We start from the raw sequence: 18,038 nt of genomic DNA on the forward strand, positions 1-18,038 counted from the left end.
CATTGGTCTGTGGCAGAAACTTGGACTATGGGCAGAAAAGGTCTCTGGTTCGTCTCTGTTTCGACTCCACGGAGAAACTACAAAAAGACGAACCTGGATTGATCTGTCCAAAAATCCAAGAGGATTCTCCCTACCCTGTCTAGTGCCCCTGAGCAAGGCACCTTGCTCCCCCAACATCTGCTCCCCGGGCGCCGTACATGGCTGCTCACTGCTCTGTGTGTCCTGCACCAGATGGGTTAAAAGCAGAGGTTAAATTTCCCTCCTTGCATGAGTGTGCTTGTGCATGTCTGTGCATGTGTTTGGGACAAATAAATATCTTATTTTGAGAAACTCCCCATTCTCCTTATTTTTCATTTTGATTTCACAACCAATGACTTTGTGTGTCTGTGGGTGTATGTGTGTGTGTCTGTGTGTGTATGTGTGTATGTGTGTATGTGTGCATACTTTCAGAGTTGCGCACACAACATTTACATCACACTGACCTATTCATAACAGGAGTAGATCCAGGAGCGGGACCAGGGGGGTCACTGGCCCCAGTTTGAATCTGATTGGGCCCTGAAGTGCCCCTGTAGTGTACAATAAATATAACTGTCCAGACTTTTTTATTTTCTATACTTTTTTTAAGTCCACAATTTGTTTAAAAAGTAACCATTGTCAGACTATATTAAAAAATGATTGGCTTTGTTCAAGGCTATTGAGCTAACACTAAACAAGAAATCTCTCTGTAAATTGTGGCCCCTTCATGTCCCCGATTTAGACCAATCCTATAGATCAGCCACTTTAGATTTAAGAATTTTCCTTGACACCAAGATTTAAAGATTTGAATGTATAGGGAGTCTGTTCCTGGTCTGCAGGAGGGAGATGAGTCCTTAACTGTATAATAGGTCAACATATTTATGTCCCTACAACATGATAAAGTAAGTTCAAAAACACACTCACACACACACACATACACAATATCAAACAACATTGAAGGTAGAGAGCCAGCAGGTCTTGAAACTGATGTTTATCAGAGGCAGTCTCACATTGTCACACTGTGTTATAACTGTAAACAGATGTTATAACTGTCTGTCAAATGCAATTCTAGATGTATATATTTGAAAAATTCTTCCTGGCAGTGCGATTCTGTCTCTGTCTAGAAGGTTTTGTAAACTTACCTTGGTTGGCAGAGTAGTAACCAAAGCCAGCAGCAGCAGCAAAGAGGTGACTTTAAACACAGCTCTCTCCATGATAACCTCACCCACCACAATCAAATAGACTCATAGAGGTTCTGTTTACTCGCCACAGGGAGTAATAACTAAGCCTGTGCAAACTGCTGTTTAATGATTAAAACTAACTAAAGATGATGCCAATGATGTTACTGAGGTGCATTATGGGAAATGCGGTTGCCAGCGTTTCTAGATCTTCAAATGAATCCAGCTACGATAAATACAATTAGCTGCATGAGCCGCGTGATTGTGTGAAAACTGGTTTTCTTGATAAAGTATAAAAGTAGTAACATTTTTGCATCATCCTGCTGCCAAACAAACAAATGCAGGCGAAAAACATAACCTCCTTAGGGGGGTAATAAAGGTGCAGATTTGATGCCAATGAACAACGCTATGTGTCCTTTGGTTCTTAACAAAATGGAACAGTAGTACCATCTGACAAAATGTTTGAAATAAATATGAATCAATGAAGTTGAAGACAAACGGATCTGGGACACCATTTATTTATTTATGTTGAGTATCACAGGTGGATGATCTTCTCAAGAGATACAGTGTCACTCTCACTTAAAGCTGTTCTATGATGAAGTCATCCAGGGGTCTCTGCAGGGCAGCATCAGCAGAGACAAGCCAGCAACCCCGTTTAGGGGGACGGGCAATACTGTAGTCAACAGCATCGGATCTACAAAAGAGAGATTCATAATAAATATTCGTGTAATATAGACAATAATAACTATAGCACCCTCAAACAGCTGCATACTTGTACCTGCCCACATCGACCTCCTGCCCATTGATCATAAGCCTGGAAGAGGGAGTTTGCTGCAGGTCCTCATAAACCGCAGGTTTTAGAGCTGCACACAGAGGACACATAAAGAAAATGCACTAAAATGGTTAGTCTGGTTCTTAAAAAAAGACTATAATCAAACGTGATTCAATATATCAACAACCCGATATTTAATCATAACAGGAAATGAAGCTATCCAGGCCACGAGCAGATACACAACCTTTTCACCCACCTAAAATTCCTTCAGCGTTGTTGTCAGGTGGATGTTGCCTTAAAACCGGCCACAGGAATTTTTCACCGTGTCTCTCATGAAGTAAGATGACAATTCGTATGTCCCCAGTAGCGACATCCACTTCCTTGTTCCGTTTAATCACCGTCACACTAGAAAAACATGCATCATCATTACTTTCTTTTTTCGGTTCCTTATTTAAGGCCCTGCACATCCCCACAGGTCCTCACACTAAAAGCTGTGTCTCAGTTCAGGGGTTGCATTCTTCGGAGGACTGAGTAACCGATCACCGATACATCTGTGCTGAGCAGACAATGTCTTAATATAAACAATATGTCGACCATGGAGGCGAATGCAGGGGCTACAGCAGCAGAGGACAAAAGTGGACATTAAAGACAGGAAGAGGTGGCCTGGTTTGATGAATCTTAATTTCTGTTGTGGAGCACAGATTGCGGGGTCAGACGATGGCATCTACAGCATGAATCCATGGACTTGTGTCAATAATCCAGGCTGTTGGTGGGGGTGTAATGGTGTGGCACATGTTTTCTTGGCACATTTTGGGTCCTCTTAACATGAACATAATGTCACAGTGCATCCCTTCATGTTGACAATTGGAATATCTTGGACAAAGAGGTACAAGTGTGGAATTACTGAATGTATGGCCACCAAATGCCCCGATAAGAATGATAAAGATGTTGTTTGTTCTGCCCTGGCAGGTGCTCAAAGCCGACTGAAGTTTGAGGATAATTTAAATTAAACTGCACAGAGGGAGCAATGTTTGCAAACTAGTTCAGGAAGTCAAGTCAAGCTGCGCTGCTGTAATCATGTGACCAGCCTCACTCTGTGGTCTATATGAGTCGATTCAGCCCCTCCACCACCCCAGCATCCACCTGCAGGCTCCGACAGGGGAGTTAAAGATATTTGCTCATCACTCATCATTATATTAATTCAGAGTCTAGACGCTAAAGTATGTTCTGCTGCTGCAATAAACATTTCAAACGTGAGTTGTCTGTATCACCATGGCTGTGCAAGGCCTTTCATATAAGTGTCACCTATAAAGAGCAATTTACAGAAAAGCGATTCAATGAAAGTTAAGCATCATAAATAATATTATGTTGATGTTATGTTCCCAAAAAGTAAAAGTAGAGTTGCCCTGATGATGATAATTCCTGACCATTGCAATACAAGGTTACCTTCCAGCTGTGATTTGCTCCTCTCCAGTGTGGCGTGTCAGTGTCTGTCCATCTCGTACAATGATTTCATTGACGTCAATGTCAATGTACAGGTCAGGTTTGATATGGATGACGATCTTTGTGAAGCCCCCACCTGCAACTGAGTCCAGCTCACCATTCACAGACAGCTCTGGTACAAAAAGAGAGCAAACGCAACTTAAAAGTGGGGAGTACACATTGGTTGATACACACTTCATAACAGACAAAAAGATCTTGAGTAGAAAAAGAGTGACAACCCTCTACAAAGAAGGAAAAGCAAGAGGCATTCACTTAATATTTCTTTCAGGGAAAATGATATACATTACTGACCCCTGCTGGGACTGTGAAGTAGTTTAAGTCGTACATTTCCAGTGATGTCAAAGCACAGTGGAATAGACTGATTTTCAGCTTCCAGCAAAAACCTGTGAGAAAGAGGAGCTGGGGACACACAGACACACAGAGACACACAGCTGATTTAACCACAGATGTATTATGGCATCTCGACTCGCAGGTGGTTGTGATCAGTGCTCATGTATGCTTTCTGTGTGAAGATCATTTGTAATTTACGTTTACAAGGTGAAAACATGCCTGTGCTTCGATGGCAATGGAAGAAAGATTTTAAAATATTTGCTGTTATGGCCTCAAACTAGATTTTAAAAGCAGAGTGACTTTAGTTGACAAGAGAGTCGTAGTTGTGGTGCATACCTGCCTACATTTTTTTCTTTTGTGGTTTATATGTTGAAATTTGTTACAAGGAATATTGTTTGTCCTCTACAGAAGTCGTCATAAAGTGGGTCTTACCGGGGGTCAAAATCGGTCTAATATAATGTTGATTCTCTGATTAATTTTATTTCAACACATCAGACAGACACAGAAATTCAGGTGCTGATCTCCATCATGCAGCAACATTCATGGGATCTCTTCCTGTTTGGTAAATGGTCTTCAAAGTGAAAGCATAATGTTCCTTTTGTTGCTGCCCTGCTTGGTATTGGGTTTAATTTCAGAGTTCTTATTTATGGAAAAAAAAAAGGCTCGTTCAGAATAGGCACTTCACCAGTAAATATAAATCATTAATACATTGTAGGCAAAGTGTGGGAATTTTGATTTTGTGTGTAATTACAATGGTTAAATAGACTTCAGTGATAATAGGGGTCCCAAAGTACAAACTCATTTTACTTGTGATTGTATAACATTATATATGTTTGGCTGAATTGTGTGAAATAAGATTTTACTTATCTTATATTCAATTATTGTTGTCTTTTATAGTCCTGTAAGTGCACCATTTTCCTCACACCATGCACAGTGAACAACGTTATATGAACAATAGTACTCTACCAGTAGCAGTAGTAGTAGTGGCAGTAGCTGTCACAATTGTAGCTGACAACTCGACTGTAGACAAATCATCATCTGCCATATCGTAAGCTTCTTCTGTGAATAAATTAACACAAAAACAGTTAAACATTCATATTACTAAACTTTCAAAGACGATTTAATTTAAGAAGAAATTACATTAACTGACACCTAAACTAAAGCCAATCCCTAAATACAAACATTTTTCTATACCTCAACCGGAGAAAATTGGTGTCATTGTAACAACTGTAAATCAAAATGAAACATTAAAGTTAAGATAATGCGTCTCATCAAATGTATGTAGTTTTCAACTAAAGATAGGTTTCTTAACCTGTATCTAAATCTGTGAAGAAACATCTTACTTCTATTGTATCATGTGATTGATATTTATATTTGTTTTGTAAATTCAATTTAGTTCAGCCTAAAAGATTGTCGAGCCTTGGAAGGCTTTTGTTCTAATTGAGATTAAGTACGTTTTATTTAACTGACAAATTTGGTCTATCAATATATCCACAAACTGATTACAATGAATCCGATGCTCTTAATAAATGTGGTAACTGAATTCATGTATTGTAATTGCACCATCTGATGCCAAATATTATTGATACATATCAGTGCGTTATATGAATTGAATCCATTCCAAAGGTTTATGCGTTCCTCCTTCGCCTAACAGTTTCTAAAAATGGCTGAGAGAGACAACCTTAGTCCTCCTATATAAGAATAAGATCATGTATTTGACTTTCCTGCATCTTCACTCTGAGATCCTTCTGACTCCCTGTGTTGATCCTTTCTGCAGAAAGCCACTTATTAAATACACGTAGATAACTTTGGTGTTTCCAGCCTCTTGTATTTCCAGATTTCCACCACAACACATACAGGGTGGTTACATGTGAAAAGTGCAATTGTACAAACTGTTTCCATTGTTGTTACCTACCGTAATCCATGCGGAGAGAATCAGCTTGAACGAAACGATTTCCAGCATGAAAAAAAGGGACAACATGAAAACATAATTTTAAGACTTTGAAATACTCCTCCCAAGGCCACATCATCCTTCTGTTAAATCAAAGGTTTTAAGTAAAACACAGAATATTGAATTCTTTTCGCATGGTTAAAAAAAAGTTTGTAAATGTTCTAATTGAGATTAAGTAAGTTTTATTTTGAAAAATGTATATCAGGTAAACAATCCTGTGTATTGATCAATCGTTTCGTGCCTCTAATGTTTCTATAGGTGAGTCAAAGTCGTGCATGGAGCTACTGTGTGTATATACCTCTTTCAAAATGCATAGGATGATGTTGTCCTGTAAAACAGAAAGAAAACATGAATTTTTATTACATAAAAGAGGCAATTTGATCGGTTGAAGCAAGCTGTTAGTTTTCTGTTTCTTTTTTCTTCCTGCTACCTGCGTTTTTGTCAGTGTTTCTTCCTGTGCATTCTTTTTCCCTAAGCCACATAATTGTGGAACTTTGTGTCTCTAAAAGCTCCAAATTATTTCACTGCCTCGTTTGAAATCAAAAAACACAATAAAAAATTCCTACTCATAAAACAATCAAGTTGTTAATTATTGTTAATTAATTCATTAACTGTATTTTCTGGCTTAAGTATTTATATTGATAAATACTGACAGAGTTGATCTATCAATATATCCACAAACTCAATATGCAATAACTGAATTTGTGTATTGTAATTGCACCATCTGATGCTAAATGTCATTGATACATATCAGTGCGCTTTATGATACATTTTTTTCATAAAGTTCCCTGCATTATTCCCTGACAGATTCATAAAAATTCCCTCCAAAAAACACCTATCTCAGAAAATGAAAAGGAAAATAATCCTGGATTGTCCCCTTTGAATTGAATCCATTCCAAATGTAAATGCTTTCCTCTTTCGCACATACCCCACTCTAATAGTTTCTAAAAATCGCTTCAGGGGTTTTAACGTAATCCTGCTAATAGACTGACAAACAGCAATGAAAACACAAACTCCTTGTCTTAGGAAACAAGAACCTGCGATAATTCTTCACTGAAGGAACCAGCTAACGGACCAGTCCAGAAGAGTCCTATGAAGCACAGAACATCATTGATAAAACAGAGAGCTATCAAGTGCTATATTGTACAGCAATTGTGTTACCGTGTAGAACCAGCTCTCGCTTTGGGTCATAAAGGGAGGGAATCATGACATTGGCCAGAGCACCAGTTACTCACGCAGTACATCCATCTCAGCCCATGCTGATCGAAGCATAAAGACACACGTACATGTCACCGATATAAAGTTGCTCCACAACGTCCATGTAACTGAACAACTCTGATAGTGATCTCCAATCATCAAATATCCTTCCAATAACACCTTTGGTCCGGGTTCAGAAACTTCCCATATCCTTTATTTTCCTTTTTAATTTCACAAGGCAATGACACACACAGGGTGGTAACATGTGAACAGTGCAATTGTACAAACTGCATGCATTGTTTTTACATACCGTGTTGGTTGATATGACCAGCTTCAACAAAACGATTTCCAGTAAGAAAAATGGGACAAGATGAAAACATAATGTTAAGATGTGGTCACTTTGAAATACTCCTCCCAAGGCCATATCATCCTTCTGATAAATCAAAGGTTTTTAGTAAAACACAAAATATTTAAATATTTTTGCAGTGACTCGAAATCTGGGCAAGGTAATAACATTTTGCGATATGGGTTTTGATTTAACTTTCTGGCTAGGATTCAAAATCATCCAACAGATATTTGGGTTTATGCTCAGATTCCACAAGGGCAAGACATTTACAGGAGGGAATGATCTGGACAGAAGTTTGTAAATGTTCTAATTGAGACTACGTTTCATTTTGCAAAAAATGTATATCACGTAAATAATCCTGCATATTGATCAATCGTGTCATGCCTCTAATATTTCTATAGGTGAGTCAAAGCCGTGCATGGAGCTACTGTGTGTGTATACCTGCTCCAGGGTGCATAGGACGATGGTGTGCTGTAAAACAGAAAGAAAACATTAATTTGTATTACATGAAAGAGGCAATTTGATCAGTTGAACCAAGTTGTGAGTTTTCTTTTTCTTTTTTCTTCCTGCTAACTTGATTTTGTAAGTATTTTTTTCTGTGCATTCTTTTTCCCTCAGCCACATAATTGTGTAACTTTGTGTCTCTAAAAGCTCCACATGATTTCACTGAAAACACAATAACAATTCCTGCTCATAAAACAATCAAGTTAATTATTGTTAATTAATTCATCAACAGTTTTTTCAGACATAAGTATTTATATTGATGAATACTGACATATTTGATCTATCAATATATTCACAAACTCAATACCAGGAATGTGCTACTCTTAATAAATACGATAACTGCATTCATGTATTGTAATTGCACCATCTGATGCCAATTAAAGCAGATGTCTCTAGCCTGGTATAACAAAGTGCCAATGACAATTTTGCAATGTGTTTATTTGGCTCAGGTTAGTTGCTTACCTGGAATGTGACCCCTATGAGAACCTCTTGCTCCATAACCTGCGTAAGAGGCTCCTCCATAACCTCCTCCTCCATAACGTCCTGCAGAAACACTTCCAGAACCCCTCTGCGGGTTTGTGTCTGTCCCACCTTCCTTTGGTTTATGGAGCACATCTGTGCTCTCTCCCTGAGGCTTGGTCACCACCATGGATGTAAGTGGGGTCACAAAGCTGTACTTCAGCGACAGCTCCAAGGCCTCCTCCTTCACCTTGTCCTTCTCCGGTCCAGACAACTGCAGCCTGTGTCACATATGTTTTAAACAACTGACATTTGATCATCTGACAATGAATCAAAAACTATTTTGATAAACGATTACATTGTTTCCCAGGTCGTTAATTGGCTCTGGGGAAATAATGAGTGTTTTCCGGTATTTATAACTATTAGGTGACTCAACATTTAACTGGTTTTATAGAAATATAAGGTTTGCAGTCATTCAATCGATGACTAATTACAAACATAAGGAAGAAAAAAAAGGCTGACATCACACTCACTCTTTCTCCAGAAGCTGTTTGACTGTGAGGTAGGCCCAAACCCTCTGGATGTGGTCGTCAGACACTATGTCAGCGATGTTTGTTTCCGAAAATGTCAGCTTGCTATTCCGCTGTCAAAGTATAAAAAGGGAACTTTCACAAGAATATTAATAAATTATAATAACGAATTTAGTTTCTAGACATCCAAAGAATGCGTATAATTAAAGTAAAACCAAAACATTAAAATGAGATTAGGAGCAATAGACACCTATCAGTTCATTATAAGTGAATAGTACAAAGACAGGAAAGATTCCAGCAGATGTGCAGTGTGGATCGATGCTTACAGAGATGGCCACAACTTGTGGAATAAAGGTTTCAACGTTGTTGTTAGTGATCTGACCGGCCACCACGATCTCAGAGCCATCATAATACTGGCTGAAGTTTGTCTGGGTTAAATTGGTCCCACCCAAATATATCATTGTCACATCTGTCAGCAGAGGAGTGGCCACCTCTACATAGAAACCCTGTTGAAACACAATGGGGTCACAATATGTTTCAACCAAGATAAGAAAGCAGCAGATGGTCAGATGAGGTAGAAAAGAGAACATACACAAGTTTAGAAATTAAATTAAATATGCATAATATACACCTTTCACTACTAAATGAAACTGAACTTATTTGTAGAGAAACCTACTTGAGCGAAGGGCAGCTACAGTACAGGACGGGTACATTAATTGAACTTGATACAATCATCCACTTATCAATGAAAATGTCAGATATCAGAAAAAAACAAGGATATATTCAAAATGTGAAGGAAGCCTCAACAGTGGAAAATACCCTCAGCTGTATATCAGCATCAGAGTCGTCATAGATCCGCCTCGCCACACCATCGTTCTGCAGCGACATCGTCTTCAGGAACTCAAAGTTGACATCATAACCAAAACCAAGACAGTAGAGTGGGAATTTGCCTGCAATGGCCTCCTTTACATTTGACTTTATTCTTCCCAGATCTGTCACACCTGCAAAGACACAAGAAGTGTGGCAAGTTAAAAGTACCCTGAAACAGTACAACCAAACAACTATGTAGGGTGAGTAAGAGGTTACAGTGCGTACATAAATACATTTTATAGACTTAATTGTTAAATAAGTTATTGTCAAAATGTCATATTTGATCATTCTTTGAGTATTTGTGCAAGTGTGTATTATCATAACCTGAAGTTGGGTCTCCGTCAGTGAGAAGTATCAGGATCGATGCTGAACCTTCTCTGGGATGTGCATTCAGCATACGGGCTCCTTCCAACACTGCCAGGTTAATGTCCGTGGCTAAAATGAGATGGAAAATGTTTCATCCCTGTCATGCTGCTGTCAAATGCATTGCATCCCAAAATAAACATATTAATTGGCAAAACCTCACCTCCTCTATCGTTTATACGCTTTACAAATGCCTTGGCACTACCCAGGTTTTCCTGACTGGCCTGAACAAGTTCTCGTTTCCAGTGAAAGATTTCGCTGTCAAAGGTGATGAGACCAAAGTAGTCGTCTCCTGCCAGGTCACTTAAGATTTGGAGTAATGCTGATCTCGTCTGAGAAACAGATAAAACACAATTTGTTCATTAAAACTTTGATTTAAGTAAATAGTGTCATAGATGTGTGTCAATTCAGGAGCTGCATCCTTCAGAGGCTGCTTTTTAAACACAGATGGGGGTGCGACATGGCTCTCCTTTAAATACGGCTGACAAATGTGTCCTTTCATCCCAGAGCATTGAAGGCTCCAACGGGTGGATCCTTCTTAGGCCAACTTATGCCCAGAGTCATGGCTCTTCAGTGACAAAATGAATTTCAAAGAAATATTTGTGCCAGCAAGCAACAAGAACAAAATCTCAGATGACTACACTTAAAATTACTTAAAATGTAAGGTACACATTGGAACATACCATGCTGTAGTTGTGCTTCCGCCACCCTGTTCAGTCTCTGTCTGCATAGATAATTTTCTCAGACTGTGAGTCAGCCATAGTGACCAAAGTCAATCAGCTAATCCAGGAAACCAGGTCAATGTTTGTGCAGAATGTAAAAGTATTCACTCAGGGCGGTCCGGAGATATCGCGTGAACAAGGGAAAATATGTGATTTGTGGGGTCACAGTGACCAAGGCCTTCGACCTTCGTGAACTCCCTGTAGGTGCTCTTGAGATATTTAGTTCACAAGAATGGGACATATGGACGGACAACTCAAAAACATTTTGCCAAGACAAAGGGCATTAAATCAGGCCTGAGATCTTATTTAAAATGTTCTCTCTGGGACTGTCGTAGGTCGCGTAGACCGCATCCTCTGAAGAACCGATGATACGTGACCCAGCTCATCTGTCACAAACTCACTGTACCTGTTCAATTTTTCTGCCATGCATGGAACCACTTTGATCAATAATGAAGACGACGTTCTTGGATATTCGGGTAAGATTAGATGGAGCGAAGTGATGAACAAAGTACCCATCCGAACTTTTCTGGAGAGTAAGAAGCAAGTTTGAGAGGTTAGAAAAGACAGTAGACAAAATACACATTTTAGAAAGCATGTATTGTTTTTAGCCATCAATGCTAAATGCTGATAAATGAATATAAGTCATTACAAAATCAATGTACCTTAATGTCTCCAAACGAGGCGTTTCTGTTCACATCATACACAACAACCAGATCTCCATTCATACCCTGCTCTCCACAGCTGTCACATGTTTTCTGTTGGTCCTCAGTGGGGTAGAAATGTACCCACGCCTGTAAACCGGAAGAATCAATAATAGGTTTCATCAATCGAAAAGATCATCAAATTTGAATAGATCAATTGTTATCGGCATGGCATGTTGGGGAGGAATACAGTATTTTTCAGTGCAAACTAATGCAAATGTGACAAATACTGTGTGTAACAATACATGAATGATGCTAGGAGAGGACCACAAGGATTAGGGATAAGCCAGTATTTTGAACAGTTCTTGTGGAGACTGAGGTTAATGTGAGGGAAACACAAAAGCAGATTCAACACATTATTGTTGAGGTTACAAATATAAATATTTCAATGTGTAAATATACATATTTACACATAATAAACGTGAAAATGCTGAATTATGTAAAACCCACATTTTTGGTGAATTAACTTAACTTCTAAACCTTACAATTGCAATTTAGTTAAAGGTCCAGTGTGTAAGACAGAGTTGAAAGGAATTAATAGGCAGGAATTGAATATAAAATAATATTTTCATATAAATTGTACAAATAGTTGTTTTCTTTATTCTAGAATGTGGCCTTTATATTTAAATACTTCTCTCTGAGGAGGCCGCCATGTTTTTTAAAGTAGTTCAAACAAGTAGTTTTGAATTTTTATGACAACTGAAGTCTTCGACAAGTTCTCTTTCATACTTGGAAGGGGAGGGTGAGGTGAGGGATATTCAGCTGCAACATGCAACTTCACCACTAGATGTCACTAATTTCCTGAACCCTGAACCTTTAAACACAAATCAGCATTTCCCTGGCTGCTATACCTCTTCATCTGCATGTGTTTTGGTGATGGCATGAGCCAGGTCCTTGGTGCTCAGTCCTCCTTGAACTTTAATGAAACTGATGCCGGCTTTCTCGTGAATATGCACATCAACCTGACATTAAAAATGAAATAAAAATAGTTAAAGGCTCGACAAGGTGTTATTGCCCCAGTGTTGTTTTCCCAGATGACCACTGTAAAGACACACCTTGAAGTCTTTAACAGGCTGCATGGGGCGAGCGTGGATTTGCAGCTTGTACTGGCCGATCCGACGTTTCAGCAGCTCCTCGTATGTGAGTTCAAAGGTCACCTTTTTGTGAGGAGCCACAGTCACAGAAGTCTTAAATTCCTCCAGGGTCCTCCCAACAGAACTGCAGCACAGACAATAATCACAGTGTTAGAGCAGTGATCCCCATCTCCCTGTGGAGCTTAGACCCTTTTAAATTAAATAATGTTTTCTTGTGACACTTCATTGGTATGACTTTTGAAAATGTGAACTAAGGAGCGACTTCTCCTTCTCAGATTGATAAATAAAGCGATTTAATAGGCTGGAAGATGTGAAAGTATTTTTTTTTCAAGAAAAGTCCCAAATGCCTCAAAATTGTCTAAAATATAACATTAAACCCACTTCTATAAGACTATAAAACTCAATGAATGTGTATCTATGAATTGATCTGTGCACCTGACAATCCCAGCGCTCTGGCCACGGGACACAGCCTGAGTGTACTCTTGCTGAGCTTGCTCCTTTGCTTTCACAGCACCATCGTACAGCTGCCCATCAATAAACCTGAGGAAGAACAGGGAAGATTTCCATTTCATACACAAACTTTTAATTTGTTTTATTTGTTTTATGTTATTTATGTAATTCCTCATGTGCAGATAGATGCCTGCAACTATCCACAAGTCATTTTTGTGTCACATACATGTTGAATTTACTGATGAACGCATCCTTGGGAATCCGCACGTGGAACTCTATTTCCTTGGACTCCTCCATGCGATTGGCCACACGGCTTGTAATGACAGTGGTGGCATAACGACTGGTCACTGTGGAGTTGATGTGAAAGCTGCGGATGTCCCAGTCCTCCTGAACAAATGCGGCAGACACATTGCACAATGTGAGTGTGTGTTTTCTTTACAAGTCAGCATTGATCTCTGGCTGTTGACTAACTGACCAAAGATCAGATGATGGTGAAAAACAAGGTAACAGTGGGAGGCATTACTTTAATCTCATTGGTCTGAATGCAGAAACTCCTCATTCTCCTTATTTTCATTTTGATTTCACAACCAATGACTTTGTGTGTCTGTGGGTGTATGTGTGTGTGTGTATGTGTGTATACTTTCAGAGTTGCACACACAACATTTACATCACACTGACCTATTCATAACAGGGGTAGATCCAGGAGCAGGGCCAGGGGGGGTCACTGGCCCCAGTTTGAATCTGATTGGGCCCTGAAGTGCCCCTGTAGTGTAGAATAAATATAACTTTTTTTTTTATTTTCTACGATTTCTTTGAGTACACAATTTATTTTAAAAAGTAACCATTGTCAGATTATATTAAAAAATGAGTGGCTTTATTCAAGCCCTTAACTGTGGCTACGTCAACATATTTATGTGCCTACAACATGATAAAAGTAAGTTCACACACACACACACACACACACACACACACACACACACACACATACACAATATCAAACAACATTGAAGATAGAGAGCCAGCAGGTCCTGAAACCTGGACTTTCTGATGTTTATCAAAGTCAGAGTTCAGTGTGATGCAACTGTCAAATGCTGAGCTACACTGACAAAAAGCAAGAGTCTCACATGTTATAACTGTCTGTCAAATGCAATTCTAGATGTATATATTTGAAAGATTCTTCTTCCTGGCAGTGCGGTTTTGTCTCTGTCTACGAGGTTTTGAAAACTTACCTTGGTTGGCAGAGTGGTAACCAAAGCCAGCAGCAGCAGCAAAGAGGTGACTTTAAACACAGCTCTCTCCATGATAACCTCACCCACCAGAGTGCAAACCAGAAAGCTGGAAACGTCTTTTAAACCCAGACAGGAATAGATTTTTTTGGCAACTCATCCCTATCTGAGAAAAACACCCACACCCACCCCCACATACACACTAATGTTCTGCGTACTACCAGGAATCAAATATAAAGAAATCCTTATCACAGGGTGAGGGGAGCAGAAACTCACCTAATATTTAGCCGAACGCAAAATAATTTAGCAGGCAAACACATAAAAACTTCAGGACAGAGAGACATAGTGAGCACTGAAAATAATGACATGACAAATACTGTATGGTGTCAAGCAAAAAAGAATTTATTATTACTGTCTTCAAATATGTACAGCTTCTCTGAGAAAACGGGTGATACAGCAGGCAAAAGCAAACGTACAACTACCTTTCATGGCAAGCGTTAAAGAGAGCAAAGACAGGAGTTAACGTGTGAAGCAAAAAGAAAATAGCTGCTTAAAAGAAAAAAAATCAATCTCATCATGAAATAAATTGTGCCTTTAAGAGAGTATTCATTTTAATTTTTAAATATTGTCATTTTGTGCAAACATGGAGGAATTTTATCAGTCCACAATCAAATAAACTCATAGAGGTTCTGTTTACTCGCCACAGGGAGTAATAACTAAGCCTGTGCAAACTGCTGTTTAATGATTAAAACTAACTCCTGATAATGCCAGTGATGTTACTGAGGTGCATTATGGGAAATGCGGTTGCCAGCGTTTCTGGATCTTCACAGCTGCTTTTGAGTCAGAGTATCTCAGCCTCTGTTGTTCTCCTGTGAGACCCCCGGCTGTACTGAAACATAATGACACATTTAACTAAAACAATGAGGTAGGAATACTATGTTAAAGTTAAAAGGGATTAAAGAAATGAAAATATCTGTTTTGCTATGTATATATTATACCAGTCCTACTTCTAAACTACATCGATGTTTGCCACTTATTTTTAAAGAATACATCAAATCACTGATGCATTCGACTAACGATTCCTCTGAGGGAATCATACAATGACCTCAAAATTAAAGATTTTATTTCTCTAGGCTGTACTTTTTAAATAACTGAAGCTGTGATAGTGCAATATTTGTTGGAGATCTTTCAGATGAATCCAGCTACGATAAATACAAATAGCTGCATGAGCCAGGGGATTGTGTGAGGCCAGCGTCTAATCAACACAATTTACAAAACCTATTCATTAAACAAAGAGTTGTGGCCTCTCGTTAGTTCACATTCTTCATGACTGTGCCTGTAACGTCCTCATATCATCGGCATGTATGAAACGGCCACCAGCCAAACAGTGATCTCTTAAAAACCGCAAAGGCAACGATATACAGTATAAAGCTACAGACTGCATTGGTAGAGGTATGGGATGATTAGGATTTTTGACTCGTGCTCTGAGTCCTTCAGCCCTCCTTGTCGTATGATTTCAATCCCGTAAAATCCTCCCGTGACTCACCACATCTACCTGTGCACATTCAGAATATCAGTGTATTCATGCAGGCTGTAGTGCAGGTGGCAGAGCAATCCCACCAAAACTAACTCCGGTGAACAAAGAAAAACTGACTGTCTTTCAATAACCTTTCTTGTTTTCTGAACATTTTCTTACAATCTGTGATATTTGATGAGCTGCAACCTCGACCTAATTATATTACGTTCCATCGCTAAATAAATTAAATGTTGTTTTTTTTATCCACATTCGTTACTCAAATCCTTTAATTTAGCTTTGGAGGTGAAAGCGTATATATAGAATATCTTGTCTCTGCTTTGAATCGAAATGCTTTTCTTCAGAAAACTGCAATTCAAGGCACTCTCGCAGGTGTTTTTTTTTTTTTTCACCTGAAGATAAAGTTCATGTTCATTCAAATCAAGTTTCAAGCGCTTGTGTTGGAAGCATTTCATCGATGAAGGATGAAACCTGTCCTTGGACTGAGAGAACAGAGTGAAGCAAACCGGCCCTAGTGACCAGGAAGTCAAGTCTTCACAGTGACGGCATGATGGTGACTAATAGGTTGTTGCATTAATCACCTAATGATAACTGTACAAACACAGGTGCTATCTACAGGAATTCATATATATACACGAGTCAGTTTCTATGTAGGGAGGGATATGAGCAGAATAAACATTAATTATTTATATAAACAAAGCGTTGATGGACGGTACACTATGTACAGTGAGTTGAGACGTACAGTATGTAAGCATTGACTGAAATCCGCACTTTAAAGCCTGACTGAGCAAACTATACATCTTTAAATACTACCAACACACTGCACACGAATGTGATGTACAGTATGCACATGAGGTATGTTGATGCAAATGAAACATAGAAACAAAATACAACTTTAGACGGGTTAGATCAGGGGTGGGCAAACTTTTTGACTCGCTGGCCACAATGGGTTCCAAAAGGTGCCGGCACAGGAACAGATGGATGGAGTTTTTTTGTGAACTAATATAAATGACATGGAAAAATCATTACATGAAAGGATTTGGCCTTTACCAAGTAGCAAAGCACTTATTTGCAAGACCATTTAACAAAAACCCGCCTTCAGAGAAAGGCTTTCTAGCCTTTGCTATTTCGAATGCCCCCCAAAAAACTAGCCTTTGCTATTTCGAATGCCCCCCAAAAAACATGCCTTGGTAGATGACTCTTTAATCACAGTTTGTCTGTGAAAAAAAATGTTGCTGAGTCTGTAAATTAGTCGCCAACGTCTGAGCTGCAGCCACCCTTTCTTGCGTTGACTGCTTGCTAGCGTAGTTAGCATGCTTCGTAGCAAAGTGACGGCTGATGTTGTACTCCATGAAAACTGCAACAGTTTCTCGGCATATCAGGCATACAGCCTTTGATTGGACATCAGTGAAAAAGTATTTTGTTGTCGACTCCGTGTTAAACACTCGGCACTCATTGTCCACTTTTCGTTTCCTTGATCCTCTCATTTTACAGAAGGGCTCACAGGGCAAAGGGAAAAAGTGAAGTGAGATCATGTGCCCTTTCGAGCCCTATACACCACACTCATTTAATTTACTAATTTAGCTGACGCTTTTATCCAAAGCGATTTACAATAAGTGCATTCAACCCTGAGGGTTCAAACCCAGAACAACAAGAATCAAGAAAGTACGATTTCTTCAAAAATAAAGCAAAACTACAAAATTCTATAAGAACGTGCCATTTAAGTGCTACAAAATTGCTATTTTTTTTTTATTATTATTTGGACAAGTTCGGCGGGCCGTACTTTGCCCATGTCTGGATTAGATGCTGGTTAGATACAGTATGTGCACATAATTGACAAGACCTACAACCTGATAAACACTGCACAATTTCCATTGTACCTTTTACACATATTGTTACATTAACAGCATGACACTAGCTAGATATCTGTGTGTTCGATGCCGAACCTGATCCCACAGCTGCTGCCCGCTGCTGCTCAGAGAGTTGGTGCGCGGCCTGTGGTTGACGATAAGAACCTCCTGGGCCCAGTCGTCCATCAGCCGCTGCAAGTACTAGACGAAAAGCCGAATTTTCGTCCCTGCAAACGCCTGCAAACTCGCCTAATTCCTGGCTGTTGGTGCTTGTTTACAGGATGCCAATTCCAAGTTCGCCCATGAAACATGGGCGGAAACATGGGCGGAAACATACCCCCGGTATCACAGTAGTGGGGGCTTGGGAGGGGGGAATGCTGCCGGGGAGTCACGGAGCGAAGGTGTGATCTAATTAGCATATGAAGAGCAGCGAAATCGCTTGT

At 39.3% G+C, this 18,038-nt stretch overlaps 2 protein-coding genes across 3 annotated transcripts in view; both read right to left on the bottom strand.

Annotated features, from left to right (window-relative positions):
• Positions 1 to 1,264, bottom strand: part of LOC132999511 (inter-alpha-trypsin inhibitor heavy chain H3-like) — a 39,401-nt gene extending 38,137 nt beyond the window's left edge. The window contains exon 1 of the mRNA XM_061069200.1: positions 1,158 to 1,264. Coding sequence (XP_060925183.1) covers positions 1,158 to 1,229 — 72 coding nt within the window. The 5' untranslated portion in view covers positions 1,230 to 1,264. The remainder of the gene's footprint in view (positions 1 to 1,157) is intronic.
• Positions 1,265 to 1,695: 431 nt separating this feature from the next.
• LOC132999515 (inter-alpha-trypsin inhibitor heavy chain H3-like) lies at positions 1,696 to 14,328 on the bottom strand. Of its 2 annotated transcripts, none has more exons than XM_061069206.1 (23): positions 14,215 to 14,328; positions 13,212 to 13,372; positions 12,971 to 13,075; positions 12,497 to 12,659; positions 12,293 to 12,403; positions 11,403 to 11,531; positions 11,147 to 11,266; positions 10,182 to 10,350; positions 9,980 to 10,090; positions 9,605 to 9,786; positions 9,112 to 9,291; positions 8,789 to 8,898; positions 8,259 to 8,536; positions 7,734 to 7,763; positions 7,257 to 7,277; positions 6,048 to 6,077; positions 5,714 to 5,737; positions 4,765 to 4,854; positions 3,760 to 3,867; positions 3,412 to 3,580; positions 2,222 to 2,370; positions 1,972 to 2,056; positions 1,696 to 1,887 (listed from the first exon to the last, which is right to left on the bottom strand). In XM_061069206.1, the coding sequence occupies exons 1-23, from the start codon at positions 14,284 to 14,286 to the stop codon at positions 1,773 to 1,775; spliced, it is 2,712 nt and encodes a 903-aa protein (XP_060925189.1). In that variant the 5' UTR covers positions 14,287 to 14,328; the 3' UTR covers positions 1,696 to 1,772. The 2 variants fall into 2 exon arrangements, with proteins under 2 accessions (XP_060925189.1, XP_060925188.1); XM_061069205.1 differs by having other exon boundaries at positions 4,765 to 4,857.
• Between the last annotated feature and the right edge of the window lie 3,710 nt (positions 14,329 to 18,038).

The sequence above is a fragment of the Limanda limanda genome, chromosome 4 (assembly GCF_963576545.1).
Source record: "Limanda limanda chromosome 4, fLimLim1.1, whole genome shotgun sequence".
Taxonomy (NCBI): domain Eukaryota; kingdom Metazoa; phylum Chordata; class Actinopteri; order Pleuronectiformes; family Pleuronectidae; genus Limanda; species Limanda limanda.

Coding starts and splice junctions, on each gene's coding strand:
- LOC132999515 (XM_061069205.1), bottom strand. CDS start 14,286: ATGGAGAGAGCTGTGTTTAAAGTCACCTCTTTGCTGCTGCTGCTGGCT. Junction 5,738..6,047: donor TCCTATGCATTTTGAAAGAG/GTATATACACAC, acceptor GTTTCGTTCAAG/CTGATTCTCTCCGCATGGAT. Junction 3,868..4,764: donor CACTACTACTACTGCTACTG/GTAGAGTACTAT, acceptor GTGTGTCCCCAG/CTCCTCTTTCTCACAGGTTT.